Genomic DNA, 14335 nt, shown 5'->3' with positions numbered 1-14335 from the left:
ACTGGAAAAATGTCCCACTGCCTATTATAGGACTACTATGCCATGTTTACATCAAGGACCGGTGTGGCGTCGCGTGATGCAATGCAGTGGCAGCACTCTTTAGCAGAGAGCAAGAATTTGCATGATAAAGATATTTGATGAGTTTTGCTACTTCCGTGCTTAGGGTCCCCTCTTCTTGAAACACTAAAGCAATGCTTCCAAAATGTTCACTTCTGTGGACCCCCAGTATATCAATGCTGGAACCCGGGGACCCCCACTGAATCATTTTTGGAATTTGGGGACCCCCACTGAGTTATTACTCAAAGCTGGGAACCTAATCTGTTAAAATTATTAAATTTTCGATGCAGTTGTGGACTCCCTTGGGAGGCTTCGCGGACCGCCAGGGGTCCCCGGACCACAGGTTGGGAAACACTGCACTAAAGTGCAGCTGAGCCCCTAGCTATGCTAAGACACCACTGACTGCAGAAATGTAAACATATAATGTTCGCTTCACCTTAGCGGTCGGTGCCATGGGGGCAGGCCCGGAAGTAGAAGCCTACATTACATGCTTTTAAATAAAGGATAATGTATGTGTTCAGAATTGCTAATGGGAAATGCTATTTTATACACTAGTAATTATCAAGCAATCTTGATCTCTGTGTTTGTCAATTATGTATCTGTTAACCCACAGTATTCCATTACGGCAATTACTGAAATTAAGAGCTTAGTAGAGACGTTTTGCTCCACATCCGAGTTCAGAGTCAGTGTAGACAAGCCCCAAGGCACCACTAATCTACCTAGTTATTAATCACCACTAACTAAGGAAGCCTAAAGTCTCTGGTTAACACTCTACCCTAAAATTACTGGATTGTACTATGAACATTGTGGTAGAAGAATATCGAGAACATCAAAGGACAATATTGAAAGGTAGGAGCATACAGGGAAGTATAGATTTACTATTCCTAACCCCACACCTACATTCCTTGAAGATATATGTACCACATAGATACACATATGGGGAATTCGCTGCAGAAATCTAGACTTACTCATGTGTCTATATATTGTGTTTATATTTTTTCCTCCATAGTGTGTCCCATCAATATTCTGGGTCGATATTCAGGGTGCGCTCCAAATTCCAGGTGTTTGGTTTGTACTAAATGAGGTGGACAGGAACTACAAGTGACGGTACAGCCTGCCCCTATGAAAGAGCTCTTCCCGAACAAGTTCTCATAGAAGCCAGGGACGTCAGGTGCTTGACAATGGTTTTGCGGGTCTTGCCCATAACTGTGTCGCGGGTTTTGCCCATAATTGTGTTGCGGGTCTTGCACATAATTGTGTTGGAGGCCTTGCACATTACTGTGTTGTGAGTCTTGCCCATAATTGTGTTGCGGGTCTTGAACATAATTGTGTTGGAAGCTTTGCACATTATTGTGTTACGGGTCTTGAACATAGTTGTGTTGCAGGTCTGGCACATAGTTGTGTTGCGGGTCTGGCACATAGTTGTGTTCCGGGTCTTGCACATAATTGTGTTCCGGGACTTGTACATAACTGTGTTGCGGGTTTTGCACATAGTTGTATTGCAGGTTTTGCACATAGTTGTGTTGCGGGTCTTGTCCATAGCTGTGTTGTGGGTCTTGCCCATAATTATGTTGTGGGTCCTGCACATAATTGTGATGGAGGCCTTGCAAATTACTGTATTCTGAGTCTTGCCCGTAATTGTGTTGCGGGTCTTGCACATAAATGTGTTGGAGGCCTTGCACAGTACTGTGTTGCAGGTTTTGCATATAGTTGTGTTGCGGGTCTTGTCCATAGTTGTGGGTCTTGTTCATAATTGTGTTGCGGGTTTTGCCCATAATTGTGTTGCCGGTCTTGCACATAATTGTGTTGGAGGCCTTGCACATTACTGTGTTGTGAGTCTTGCTTATTATTGTGTTGCGGAACTTGAACATAATTGTGTTGGAAGCGTTGCACATTATTGTGTTACGGGTCTTACACATAGTTGTGTTGCAGATCTTGCACATAGTTGTGTTGCGGGTCTCGCACATAGTCGCGTTGCCAGTCTTGCCCATAATTTTGTTGTGGGTCTTGCCCATAATTTTGTTGTGGGTCTTGCCCATAATTTTGTTGTGGGTCTTGCCCATAATTGTGTTGCGGGTCTTGCCCATAATTGTGTTGAGGGTCTTGCCCATAATTGTGTTTCCGGTCTTGCACATTACTGTGTTGCGAGTCTAGCACATAATTGTCTTCCAGGTCTTGCACATAATTGTCTTCCAGGTCTTGCACATAGTTGTGTTGCCGGTCTGGCACATAGTTGTGTTGGGGGTCTGGCACATAGTTGTGTTGCAGGTCGTGCCCATAATTGTGTTCCGGGTTTTGCACATAGTTGTTTTGCGGGTCTTACACATAATTGTGTTGCAGGTCTTGCTCATAATTGTGTTCCGGGTCTTGCCCATAATTGTGTTCCGGGTCTTGCACATAGTTGTGTTTCCAGTCTTGCACATTATTGTGTTTCCAGTCTTTCACATTACCAGTCTTGCACATAGTTGTGTTCCGGGTCTTGCACATAGTTGTGTTCCGGGTCTTGCACATAGTTGTGTTGCGGGTCTTGCCCATAATTGTGTTTCGGGCCCATAATTATGTTCCGGGTCTTGCACAGAATTGTGTTCCGGGTCTTGCACAGAATTGTGTTCCGGGTCTTGCACAGAATTGTGTTCCGGGTCTTGCACTTAGCTGTGTTACGGATCTTGCACTTAGCTGTGTTACGGATCTTGCACATAGATGTGTTACGGATCTTGCACATAGATGTGTTACGGATCTTGCACATAGTTGTGTTGTGGGTCTTGCACATAGTTGTGTTGCGGGTCTTGCACATAGTTGTCTTGCGGGTCTTGCACATAATTGTGTTGCGGGTCTTGCCCATAATTGTGTTGCGGGTCTTGCCCATAATTGTGTTGTGGGTTTTGCACATAGTTGTGTTGCTGGTTTTGCACATAGTTGTGTTGCAGGTCTTGTCCATAGTTGTATTGTGGGTCTTGCCCATGATTGTGTTGTGGGTCCTGCACATAATTGTGTTGGAGGCCTTGCAAATTACTGTATTCTAGGTCTTGCCCGTAATTGTGTTGCGGGTCTTGCACATAAATGTGTTGAAGTCCTTGCACAGTACTGTGTTGCGGGTTTTGCACATAGTTGTGTTACAGGTCTTGTCCATAGTTGTGGGTCTTGTTCATAATTGTGTTGCAGGTCTTGCACATAATTGTGTTGGAGGCCTTGCACATTACTGTGTTGTGAGTCTTGCCCGTTTTTGTGTTGCAGGTCTTGAACATAATTGTGTTGGAAGCGTTGCACATTGTGTTATGGCTCTTGCAAATAGTTGTGTTGCAGGTCTTGCACATAGTTGTGTTGCAGGTCTTGCACATAGTTGTGTTGCAGGTCTTGCACATAGTTGTGTTGCAGGTCTTACACATAGTTGTGTTACAGGTCTTGCACATAGTTGTTTTGCGGGTCTTGCCCATAATTGTGTTGTGGGTCTTGCCCATTATTGTGTTGCGGAACTTGAACATAATTGTGTTGGAAGCGTTGCACATTATTGTGTTACGGGTCTTACACATAGTTGTGTTGCAGATCTTGCACATAGTTGTGTTGCGGGTCTCGCACATAGTCGCGTTGCCAGTCTTGCCCATAATTTTGTTGTGGGTCTTGCCCATAATTTTGTTGTGGGTCTTGCCCATAATTTTGTTGTGGGTCTTGCCCATAATTTTGTTGTGGGTCTTGCCCATAATTGTGTTGCGGGTCTTGCCTATAATTGTGTTGAGGGTCTTGCCCATAATTGTGTTTCCGGTCTTGCACATTACTGTGTTGCGAGTCTAGCACATAATTGTCTTCCAGGTCTTGCACATAATTGTCTTCCAGGTCTTGCACATAGTTGTGTTGCCGGTCTGGCACATAGTTGTGTTGGGGGTCTGGCACATAGTTGTGTTGCAGGTCGTGCCCATAATTGTGTTCCGGGTTTTGCACATAGTTGTTTTGCGGGTCTTACACATAATTGTGTTGCAGGTCTTGCTCATAATTGTGTTCCGGGTCTTGCCCATAATTGTGTTCCGGGTCTTGCACATAGTTGTGTTTCCAGTCTTGCACATTATTGTGTTTCCAGTCTTTCACATTACCAGTCTTGCACATAGTTGTGTTCCGGGTCTTGCACATAGTTGTGTTCCGGGTCTTGCACATAGTTGTGTTCCGGGTCTTGCACATAGTTGTGTTGCGGGTCTTGCCCATAATTGTGTTTCGGGCCCATAATTATGTTCCGGGTCTTGCACAGAATTGTGTTCCGGGTCTTACACAGAATTGTGTTCCGGGTCTTGCACTGAATTGTGTTCCGGGTCTTGCACTTAGCTGTGTTACGGATCTTGCACTTAGCTGTGTTACGGATCTTGCACATAGATGTGTTACGGATCTTGCACATAGATGTGTTACGGATCTTGCACATAGTTGTGTTGCGGGTCTTGCACATAGTTGTGTTGCGGGTCTTGCACATAGTTGTCTTGCGGGTCTTGCACATAATTGTGTTGCGGGTCTTGCCCATAATTGTGTTGCGGGTCTTGCCCATAATTGTGTTGTGGGTTTTGCACATAGTTGTGTTGCTGGTTTTGCACATAGTTGTGTTGCAGGTCTTGTCCATAGTTGTATTGTGGGTCTTGCCCATGATTGTGTTGTGGGTCCTGCACATAATTGTGTTGGAGGCCTTGCAAATTACTGTATTCTAGGTCTTGCCCGTAATTGTGTTGCGGGTCTTGCACATAAATGTGTTGAAGTCCTTGCACAGTACTGTGTTGCGGGTTTTGCACATAGTTGTGTTACAGGTCTTGTCCATAGTTGTGGGTCTTGTTCATAATTGTGTTGCAGGTCTTGCACATAATTGTGTTGGAGGCCTTGCACATTACTGTGTTGTGAGTCTTGCCTGTTTTTGTGTTGCAGGTCTTGAACATAATTGTGTTGGAAGCGTTGCACATTGTGTTATGGCTCTTGCAAATAGTTGTGTTGCGGGTCTTGCACATAGTTGTGTTGCAGGTCTTGCACATAGTTGTGTTGCAGGTCTTGCACATAGTTGTGTTACAGGTCTTGCACATAGTTGTTTTGCGGGTCTTGCCCATAATTGTGTTGTGGGTCTTGCCCATAATTGTGTTTCCGGTCTTGCCCATAATTGTGTTTCCGGTCTTGCCCATAATTGTGTTTCCGGTCTTGCCCATAATTGTGTTTCCGGTCTTGCCCATAATTGTGTTTCCGGTCTTCACATTACTGTGTTGTGAGTCTAGCACATAATTGTGTTGCCGGTCTTGCACATAGTTTTGTTGCCGGTCTGGCACATATTTGTGTTGCGGGTCTGGCACATAGTTGTTTTACGGGTCTTGCCCATAATTGTGTTTCCGGTCTTACCCATAATTGTGTTTCCGGTCTTGCACATAATTGTGTTGTGGGTCTTGCACATAATTGTGTTCCGGGACTAGCACATAATTGTGTTCCGGGTCTTGCACATAGTTGTGTTGCCGGTCTTGCACATAGTTGTTTTGCGGGTCTTGCACATAGTTGTTTTGCGGGTCTTGCCCATAATTGTGTTGCGGGTCTTGCCCATAATTGTGTTGTGGGTCTTGCCCATAATTGTGTTGTGGGTCTTGCCCATACTTGTGTTTCCGGTCTTGCCCATAATTGTGTGTCCGGTCTTACCCATAATTGTGTTTCCGGTCTTGCACATAATTGTGTTGCGGGTCTTGCACATAATTGTGTTCCGGGACTTGCACATAGTTGTGTTGCCGGTCTGGCACATAGTTGTGTTGCGGGTCTTGCCCATAATTGTGTTTCCAGTCTTGCCCATAATTGTGTTTCCGGTCTTGCACATTATTGTGTTTCCGGTCTTGCACATAGTTGTGTTGCGGGTCTTGCACGTAATTATGTTCCGGGTCTTGCACATAGTTGTGTTGCGGGCCTTGCCCATAATTGTGTTGCGGGTCTTGCCCATAATTGTGTTGCGGGTCTTGCCCATTATTGTGTTAACGGTCTTGCACATTATTGTGTTAACGGTCTTGCACATTATTGTGTTTCCGGTCTTGCACATTGTGTTTCCGGTCTTGCACATAGTTGTTTTGCGAGTCTAGCACGTAATTATGTTCCTGGTCTTGCACATAGTTGTGTTGCGGGTCTTGCCCATAACTGTGTTGCGGGTCTTGTCCTTAATTGTGTTTCGGGCCAATAACTGTGTTGCGGGTCTTGCACATAGTTGTGTTGCGGGTCTTGCACATAATAGTTTTGCGGGTCTTGCACATAGTTGTGTTGCGGGTTTTGCACATAGTTGTGTTGCGGGTCTTGCACATAGATGTTTTGCGGGTCTTGCGCATAGTTGTGTTGCGGGTCTTGCACATAGTTGTGTTGTGCGTCTTACCCATAATTGTGTTGCGGATTGTGCCCATAATCTTGTTTCCCGTCTTGCACATAATTGTTTTGCGGGTTTTGCACATAATTATGTTGTGCGTCTTGCACATAATTGTGGTGCTAATTATATTCATCCAAGGGAGCAGCTGACCCATCTGTTTTTTTTTTTTTTTTTTTGCAATGATTTGATATGTCGGTATTAATCTAGTGTAATAGTCCCCTTTCTTCAAATATTAATTTATTTGTGAAATAAAGTCATACTACAGTTTTTTCAGGCGGGTTTTCGATTAGAAAACCCATTTTTTTGTGAGCACTGCACAAGCCCCTGTTTATGATTACCAGGGGCAATAAAGTCTGTATCCTAAATGAATCCCAGCAGGTTGAATTTAGTGGGGGGGAGGGGGGGCAGTCGCCCAGTAAATACTGAGACTTGCATATTTTCTGAAGGTATTTTTCTTTTCAGAAAGAGGAACTTGTGATTGGATGTAATTATTGCACCAGGAAAATTGCAAACTGGGTGTGATAATTATCGGAAAAAACAGGTTGGACATAAAGGCAACTGTGGCAAAGAAAAAAAAAATCAAGGGTTTTTCTCTCGTTCGTTCTCTCTTTCTCATCTTTCCTTTTTTTTTGTTTTGTTTTTTTCTTTCTGCGTTCTCCCTCCTTCCCCAGCATTACCTGCTGCAATGACCCAGTACCACTGTATATAGTGCTTCAAGGGAGGACCAAATTATGCAGCAGAGTTTAAGAAAATGCAAATTATGCGGCATAATGGACACATTTTGTGAAAGTATCAATGTATTATTTTCTCATCATTATATATTTTAACCCTGTCTAGACTCAGGTTTCACCTTATTAGAATGAGTTTGCCACACAAGTGTGGCAATATGCAACTAAAAGGTGAACCACCAACCTTTGTAAAGTGACTTCCACTGCACAGCAACAAGTGTTGCTGCACTTTAGTAACATTTCATCCATTTGAGCACCAAGCAATGTTTATGTGATAAAATATACAAAGTATGCATCAGATGATGGATTATGTGGCAAGTGCAGCAAATCCATTAATAAGCTAAAAAAAAAACAGTGGCCACTGAATCACATAATTTTAGTGGCCCCGAATAAACCCCAGGGAGCTGGAGAGTCCTTTAAAAGGCTCCGGGTCCTCATAAAACATCCCCCATTGGCTCTGACTGCTTCCCTCCCACCCTCTCCACCCCTGGGCAAATGTCTGAAGGCTTAAATGGCCAGTTCGGCTGAACGCATACACCTCAGAGGCACTCGTAATCGAGGCCACATAAGTATACATCATCATATTTGGTGTGGGAGGAATTGGTTCACAGGCTTTTGCGTCCATGGCTTAAAGCAACAGGGCACATAATACCTGTGTCAGGCCCCTCCTCTCTGCTTACCCAAAGTAGTTTTCAATAACTCAACCATCCATTGCTAGCTGTATCTGGAGAGGAGGGGTGGTATGAGAGCCTAGAACAGCCAGACCACTAAGGCCCAGTTACAAGTGGGCCTGAATGGGGTGGGGGTCTTTCCACACAAGAAAATACCATTCACCTGGGGTGAGCTATTTAGTGGGTCCTTGAAGTCAGGGGCTTTGCTTCAGGGTGGGTGTTTAGGGTGTTACACCTGTATAATGTATTTTGTGATAAATAGGTGGGTACATGTGCTCTCCGTCAGGTGTGTTGAGGTATTTGTCGGATTTCACCAGGAATTTTTACATACACACAGACAAAAACACACACACTCCCCCTCTTTGTGTTTGGAAAGGCTTCACAGATGTTGGTTATTTAACAAAATAATGTGCTTTCGCTCACTTACTGCCCCTATCGAGCCGCATTCTTCTACATGTCCGCTGCCCCTTAAGCCCCTCTCGTGCACCCTGGTTGTCCTATAATGTATTTCAACATCATATGCCAGCCTGATTGTTGGAAATCTGAAGCTCACATCTCCCAATCTTACAGACCAAGCTACGCCCCTGCTTGAAATGCCCAGAATCCGAGTATTCCAAAAAATAATGTGTGAATATGTGTAGAACTGGAATGTACTTAGTACTTTTTCTGCAGTACATTTTGGTGGGTTCAACCAGCTGAAATTTAGTGGGGAAAATTGCAAGGGGCTTGTTGTTTACTACAACTAGTAATTCCACTCCCTGTGGCTCTGATTTACGCAGCATACTCCTACCCCGGGCCTAGGACTCCACTCAAGCGTGGTACTGTTACTTGTCGAACTGAATCTCCATTAGTAATTAACTCATACAAAATTGTTCATAACTTTAGTAGCTAAATCTGACCATCAGTGGGGAATGTTCTGACAAGCTATTGGTGGTAATTGTCTAACTAGTTGCACACTTCTATTGAGTGCTTACAACTAGTAATCTTGCCCGTCATATTGGGACTGCAACATCACAAGAGAGGTTGGTTGTACCCAGTGCTTAAATGGAACTGGTGGTTCCAAATGGGGTGCACAAGTACTCATTTTTGGGGACCGGCTCTTGTTTAGCTCATCAGACTTTGTCCCTGAGCAAAGGAGGAGGAAGAGAAAGATGGAAAAACAGTGTCAAAGGGAGAAAGCAGGGATGAAAGAGAACCTGCAAGAATGAGATAAAGAGACAGGAAGTGTAGGGCGGTGGAAGAAAGAAGAACGGGGTGGAATCAAGACCAGGCAGCCTCGGTATTCATGAGATAAAGGGACAGGAAGTGTAGGGGGTGGAAGAAAGAGGCCCGAGGTGTAATCAGGACTAGGCATCCTTGGTGTTCATGAGATAGAGAGACAGGAATTGCAGGGTAGTTAAAGAAAGAGGATAAGGGTGGAATCGAGACCAGCAGCCTTGAAATTCTTCACCCCAACATTTATTAGCACGAGGAGAGAGCTTCTGAACAAAACTTTTGGCCCCAGTGCTTATTCGTTTACAAATTAAGCACTGATTCTACTACACTCCTATCCATCTGTACATGTGAGAATAATACATTCTTGTTCTTCGAGGTAAATAGAGATCGAAGCTAACTTAAGACATATGTTGGCCACCTGCCTCATATTAAGATGTTCTGGACACAGACTTTTGATGGAATGGCTAATAGAATCTGAAGGCTATTACTGGAATGTACACACCAGATTTTTGTGAGGTCATCTGAGGATTTTAACATCGGAAATCCACACTCTACTCTCTGTTTCTCTCTCTAAGGAACTCTCGGCTCACTCACGTAACTCTTTCTCTTTCAGAGACGACGGACTTCCAGGAGAGCTTCATGACTTCCGGTGTCTTCAGCGTGACAGAGCTTATCCAGGTGTCACGGAGTGAGTATCTCAGACCACCATCTCCTAACACTCACCACTCAAGCCAACATTGACCGGATTCATAGAAAACTCATACATCTGTGCTTCATACCATTGGTATCCAGGCGTACTTATGGTCCACCAGATTTTCCAAATGCAGACAATACATTGAAGTAAACATGGCAGAAATGTGCAAAGTGATGTAAATTATCTTTAGAGATTTTTTGTCTCCATTGCGAAATCCCTTCACCTGCACTCCATAAAATCTAGGGATGTGCCCAATACTGTCCAATTCAAGAAGATACAATGCCTTCCCGTCACAGGAGTGATTCCCCATGGTGGAAAATAAACCTTTACACATTTGAAGGATATCCTTAAACCTATGAGTTTGTGAGTCTTCACAAACTTATGAATGAGCAACTGACGAAGGACACCCCGTTACTAAACCCTGGTCATAAATGTACTGCAACAGGCAGTCAGACACACGGGCCTATTTTTCCAGTAAATCTGGTTGCTTCAAGTGAATATGTATGACTTATTATGTGAATTAGGGAATTCAAGTGGTTTTCCCTGCTGCTGAAAGTGCTTGGCAGTGGGGAAATCAGATGATGTTGCCAAGCATTGCTATTGGTTTTTCCTGCTGCCACTCAGATGACACAGCTTCCTCATTTTGGGTGGGATATCTGACTACGGGGTGATCGGGAAAGTTGCACTACGGTGGCCTCAGGCAAAGTTGAGGAAGTTGGCATGTGTCCATGCAACTTCATAGACATTGGAAATCATGTTTCATACCCCTACCTAACAGTGCCCCCAGCAGTTACAGAAAGCACTGGGTCTCTGTACTCACCAATTCAAGGGACCTGGAGTGGGGACATTACAACGGTAGTGAAGACACCATCCACTCTCCCTGTCAGTTGGTTAGGCTTAAAAAAAAGACTAACCCTCTTCCCATAGTCTAGGCTCTCACCTACTCTGAAGGATAAACGAAGGCCTCGCAGCATCTTCAGGGCCTATCTCTGCCCACTCCCCTGGTACCTGCCACCACATCAGGCTGCCCCCATGCATGAATACAGTCCCAGGTGTTACATCAGAAATCTACATTTTGGTTAATTTGTTTTAGTTCTTTGGTGGCACACATTTTGTTTGGCGCACATTCACAGAACAGTTCTAACACAGCATGCTAAGCATTACTTTGGAGGTGCACAGCATTGCCAGGGTGTACAGGATGCAGGGAGAAGTAAGCGGATGAGCCTTTCTTGGGGTCCTCGGCTGGAACTACTGCTCCATGTCTTTACACAGATCAGCTACATCTCAGTTCATCCATTAAGACCAAGGCTCATCACTTATCAGAAGCTGATGAACTCACCAAAAGTATAGGCACTGATGGATTCCTCTGGGGTCTGGGCCGTACAGATGTGGGCGTCCACAGCTATGACGCAAAATGTTCTGCAACGTTGTGGGTTCAATTCACAAAGATATTGTCTGTGTAGGGAATGCAGCACTGCAATAATATTCATTCCAGACTCTCAAATCCTATTCACAAACCCCCAGCTGGAGATCACCGACTCGCCTATCAGTCTGTATATAGGTTTCTGCCACGATTTAAGACAACTCTGCACACAAAGGTCTCCATTTTAGTAGTAAAAGTGGGAGATAGGTGGAAAATGGTGAATATTTACAACTAAATGGAACAGAGTTTTGGAAAACATAATGGTTCGTTTAGAGAGGAAAATTCAGTACTAAAGACACCAGCAAATGAGAAAGACAATTGCAATTCACAAACGTTCCACCAATGTCTTTCACAGGAGTGGAACTGACCAAATAAAAGTGCAGATCTACTCCAGCAGGTCTTGGAGTAAGTGAAGCACCACCTATGGCCAGTCTCTGGTACTGCAACTCTCTCACCGAGGCAAGGAGTAAACCTCACGCCAACATAACATAGAACATAATATAAAACACTAGCTTGCAGCCCACCAGGTAAATGTCAGATGCCCAACTGACCAGTCTGGCCCTGACCCTACAAGCGGCTACTGGAAGTCTGCCCTCACTGAGCTATTTATGCACCCTCGCCCACCCATGATGCCCTCTGCTGCAAGCGGCTCTCTTTAGTGGGTGTGGCTGGGAATTGATGTGTTGTCTGAGCGTTTTTTGGTTTTTTGACCACCTCTCTCTCTCTCTCTCTCTCCTCTCTGTTTCTACTTCTCTCTTCTCCCCATCCAGCAGGTTTACAAGAGTCCCTACCCAGATGGGGGGAGGGGGGACGGACAGTCAGCTCCTGGCTGGGATATCACTGGCCTGACGCAGGACCAAAATGTAAGATGATAAACAGGTCATTAAAATATTCACATACGAGCTCTCTTCATGCAGCAGCAAGCAGTGGCTGGCTGACTGCTGCACAGGCAGACAGACACTGCCACTCCTGCACTGGCTCAGAGGACAGAAGCATCCCTCTAAGGCCCACTGCTGCAGACTGATGTAATCCAGTCCACTGTACCTGCCTGACGTCAGCACAGTGGAGGGGCCTCCACCTGCCTGACAGCAGCACAGGGGAGGGGCCTCCACCTGCCTGACAGACCAACTCCTCCTGCCGGGCACTAGCACACACTGACAGAGCCCCTCCTCCTGCCAGGCACTAGCGCACACTGACAGAACCCCTCCTCCTGCCGGGCACTAGCATACACTGACAGAGCCCCTCCTCCTGCCGGGCACTAGCGCACACTGACAGAGCCCCTCCTCCTGCCGGGCACTAGTGCACACTGACAGAGCCCCTCCTCCTGCCGGGCACTAGCATACAATGCAGAGCCCCGCCTCCTGCCGGGCACTGACAGAGCCCCTCCTCCTTCCGGGCACTAGCACACACTGACAGAGCCCCTCCTCCTGCCAGGCACTAGCGCACACTGACAGAGCCCCTCCTCCTGCCGGGCACTAGCATACACTGACAGAGCCCCTCCTCCTGCCGGGCACTAGTGCACACTGACAGAGCCCCTCCTCCTGCCAAACACTAGCACACACTGCAGAGCCCTCTCCCCCTGACGCTAGCACACACTTCAGAGCCCTCTCCCCCTGACGCTAGCACACACTGCAGAGCCCTCCTCCCTCCTCCCCCTGACACTAGCGCACACTGCAGAGCCCTCTTCCCCCTGACACTAGCACACACTGCAGAGCCCTCCTCCCCCTGACACTAGCGCACACTGCAGAGCCCTCTTCCCCCTGACACTAGCACACACTGCAGAGCCCTCTTCCCCCTGACACTAGCACACACTGCAGAGCCCTCTTCCCTCCTCCCCCTGACACTAGCGCACACTGCAGAGCCCTCTTCCCCCTGACACTACCACACACTGTAGAGCCCTCTCCCCCCTGACACTAGCACACACTGCAGAGCCCTCTTCCCTCCTGATACTAGCACACACTGCAGAGCCCTCTCCCCCCCACACTAGCACACACTGCAGAGCCCTCTTCCCTCCTGATACTAGCACACACTGCAGAGCCCTCTCCCCCCCACACTAGCACACACTGCAGAGCCCTCCTCCCCCTGACACTAGCACACACTGCAGAGCCCTCTTCCCCCTGACACTAGCACACACTGCAGAGCCCTCTCCCCCTGACACTAGCACACACTGCAGAGCCCTCGTCCCCCCTGACGCTAGCACACACTGCAGAGCCCTCTCCCCACTGACACTACCACACACTGCAGAGCCCTCGTCCCCCCTGACGCTAGCACACACTGCAGAGCCCTCTCCCCCTGACACTACCACACACTGCAGAGCCCTCATCCCCCCTGACGCTAGCTCACACTGCAGAGCGCTCTTCCCTCCTGACACTACTACAAACTGCAGAGCCCTCTCCCCACTGACACTAGCACACACTGACAGAGCCCTCTTCCCCCCGACACTACCACACACTGCAGAGCCCTCTTCCCCTGACACTCCCACACAGTGCAGAGCCCTTTCCCCCCTGACACTACCACACACTGCAGAGCCCTCTCCCCCCTGACACTAGCACACACTGCAGAGCCCTCGTCCCCCTGAAACTAGCACACACTGCAGAGCCCTCTCCCCCCTGACACTAGCACACACTGCAGAGCCCTCGTCCCCCTGAAACTAGCACACACTGCAGAGCCCTCGTCCCCCTGACACTCGCGCACACTGCAGAGCCCTCCTCGCCCTGACACTAGCACACACTGCAGAGCCCTCTCCCCCCTGACACTAGCACACACTGCAGAGCCCTCTTCCCTCCTGATACTAGCACACACTACAGAGCCCTCTTCCCCATGACACTAGCACACACTGCAGAGCCCTTCTCCCTCCTTCCCCTGACACTAGCACACACTGCAGAGCCCTCTCCCCCTGACACTAGCACACACTGCAGAGCCCTCTCCCCCCTGACACTACCACACACTGCAGAGCCCTCTTCCCCTAGACACTAGCACACACTGCAGAGCCCTCTTCACTCTGACACTACCACACACTGCAGAGCCCTCCTCCCCCTGACACTAGCACACACTGCAGAGCCTTCGTCCCCCTGACACTAGCACACACTGCAAAGCCCTCTTCCCCCCTGACACTACCACACACTGTAGAGCCCTCTTCCCCCTGACACTAGCACACACTGCAGAGCCCTCTTCCCCATGACACTAGCACACACTGCAGAGCCC

General features: G+C 47.3%; 1 protein-coding gene across 3 annotated transcripts in view; it reads left to right on the top strand.

The window, feature by feature from the left end:
• Positions 1-14335, top strand: part of NFIC (nuclear factor I C) — a 343790-nt gene that overhangs the window by 247059 nt on the left and 82396 nt on the right. For 2 of the 3 annotated variants that reach the window (XM_069216686.1, XM_069216683.1), the window contains exons 4-5: positions 9628-9702; positions 11902-11994. In XM_069216686.1, coding sequence (XP_069072787.1) covers positions 9628-9702; positions 11902-11994 — 168 coding nt within the window. The remainder of the gene's footprint in view (positions 1-9627; positions 9703-11901; positions 11995-14335) is intronic. The other variant, XM_069216684.1, reaches the window with a different exon arrangement.

The sequence above is a fragment of the Pleurodeles waltl genome, chromosome 12 (genome assembly GCF_031143425.1).
Source record: "Pleurodeles waltl isolate 20211129_DDA chromosome 12, aPleWal1.hap1.20221129, whole genome shotgun sequence".
Classification (NCBI taxonomy): Eukaryota; Metazoa; Chordata; class Amphibia; order Caudata; family Salamandridae; genus Pleurodeles; species Pleurodeles waltl.
The sequence above is the reverse complement of the archived record's forward strand: the minus strand, read 5'-3'. Positions and strand labels throughout refer to the sequence as shown.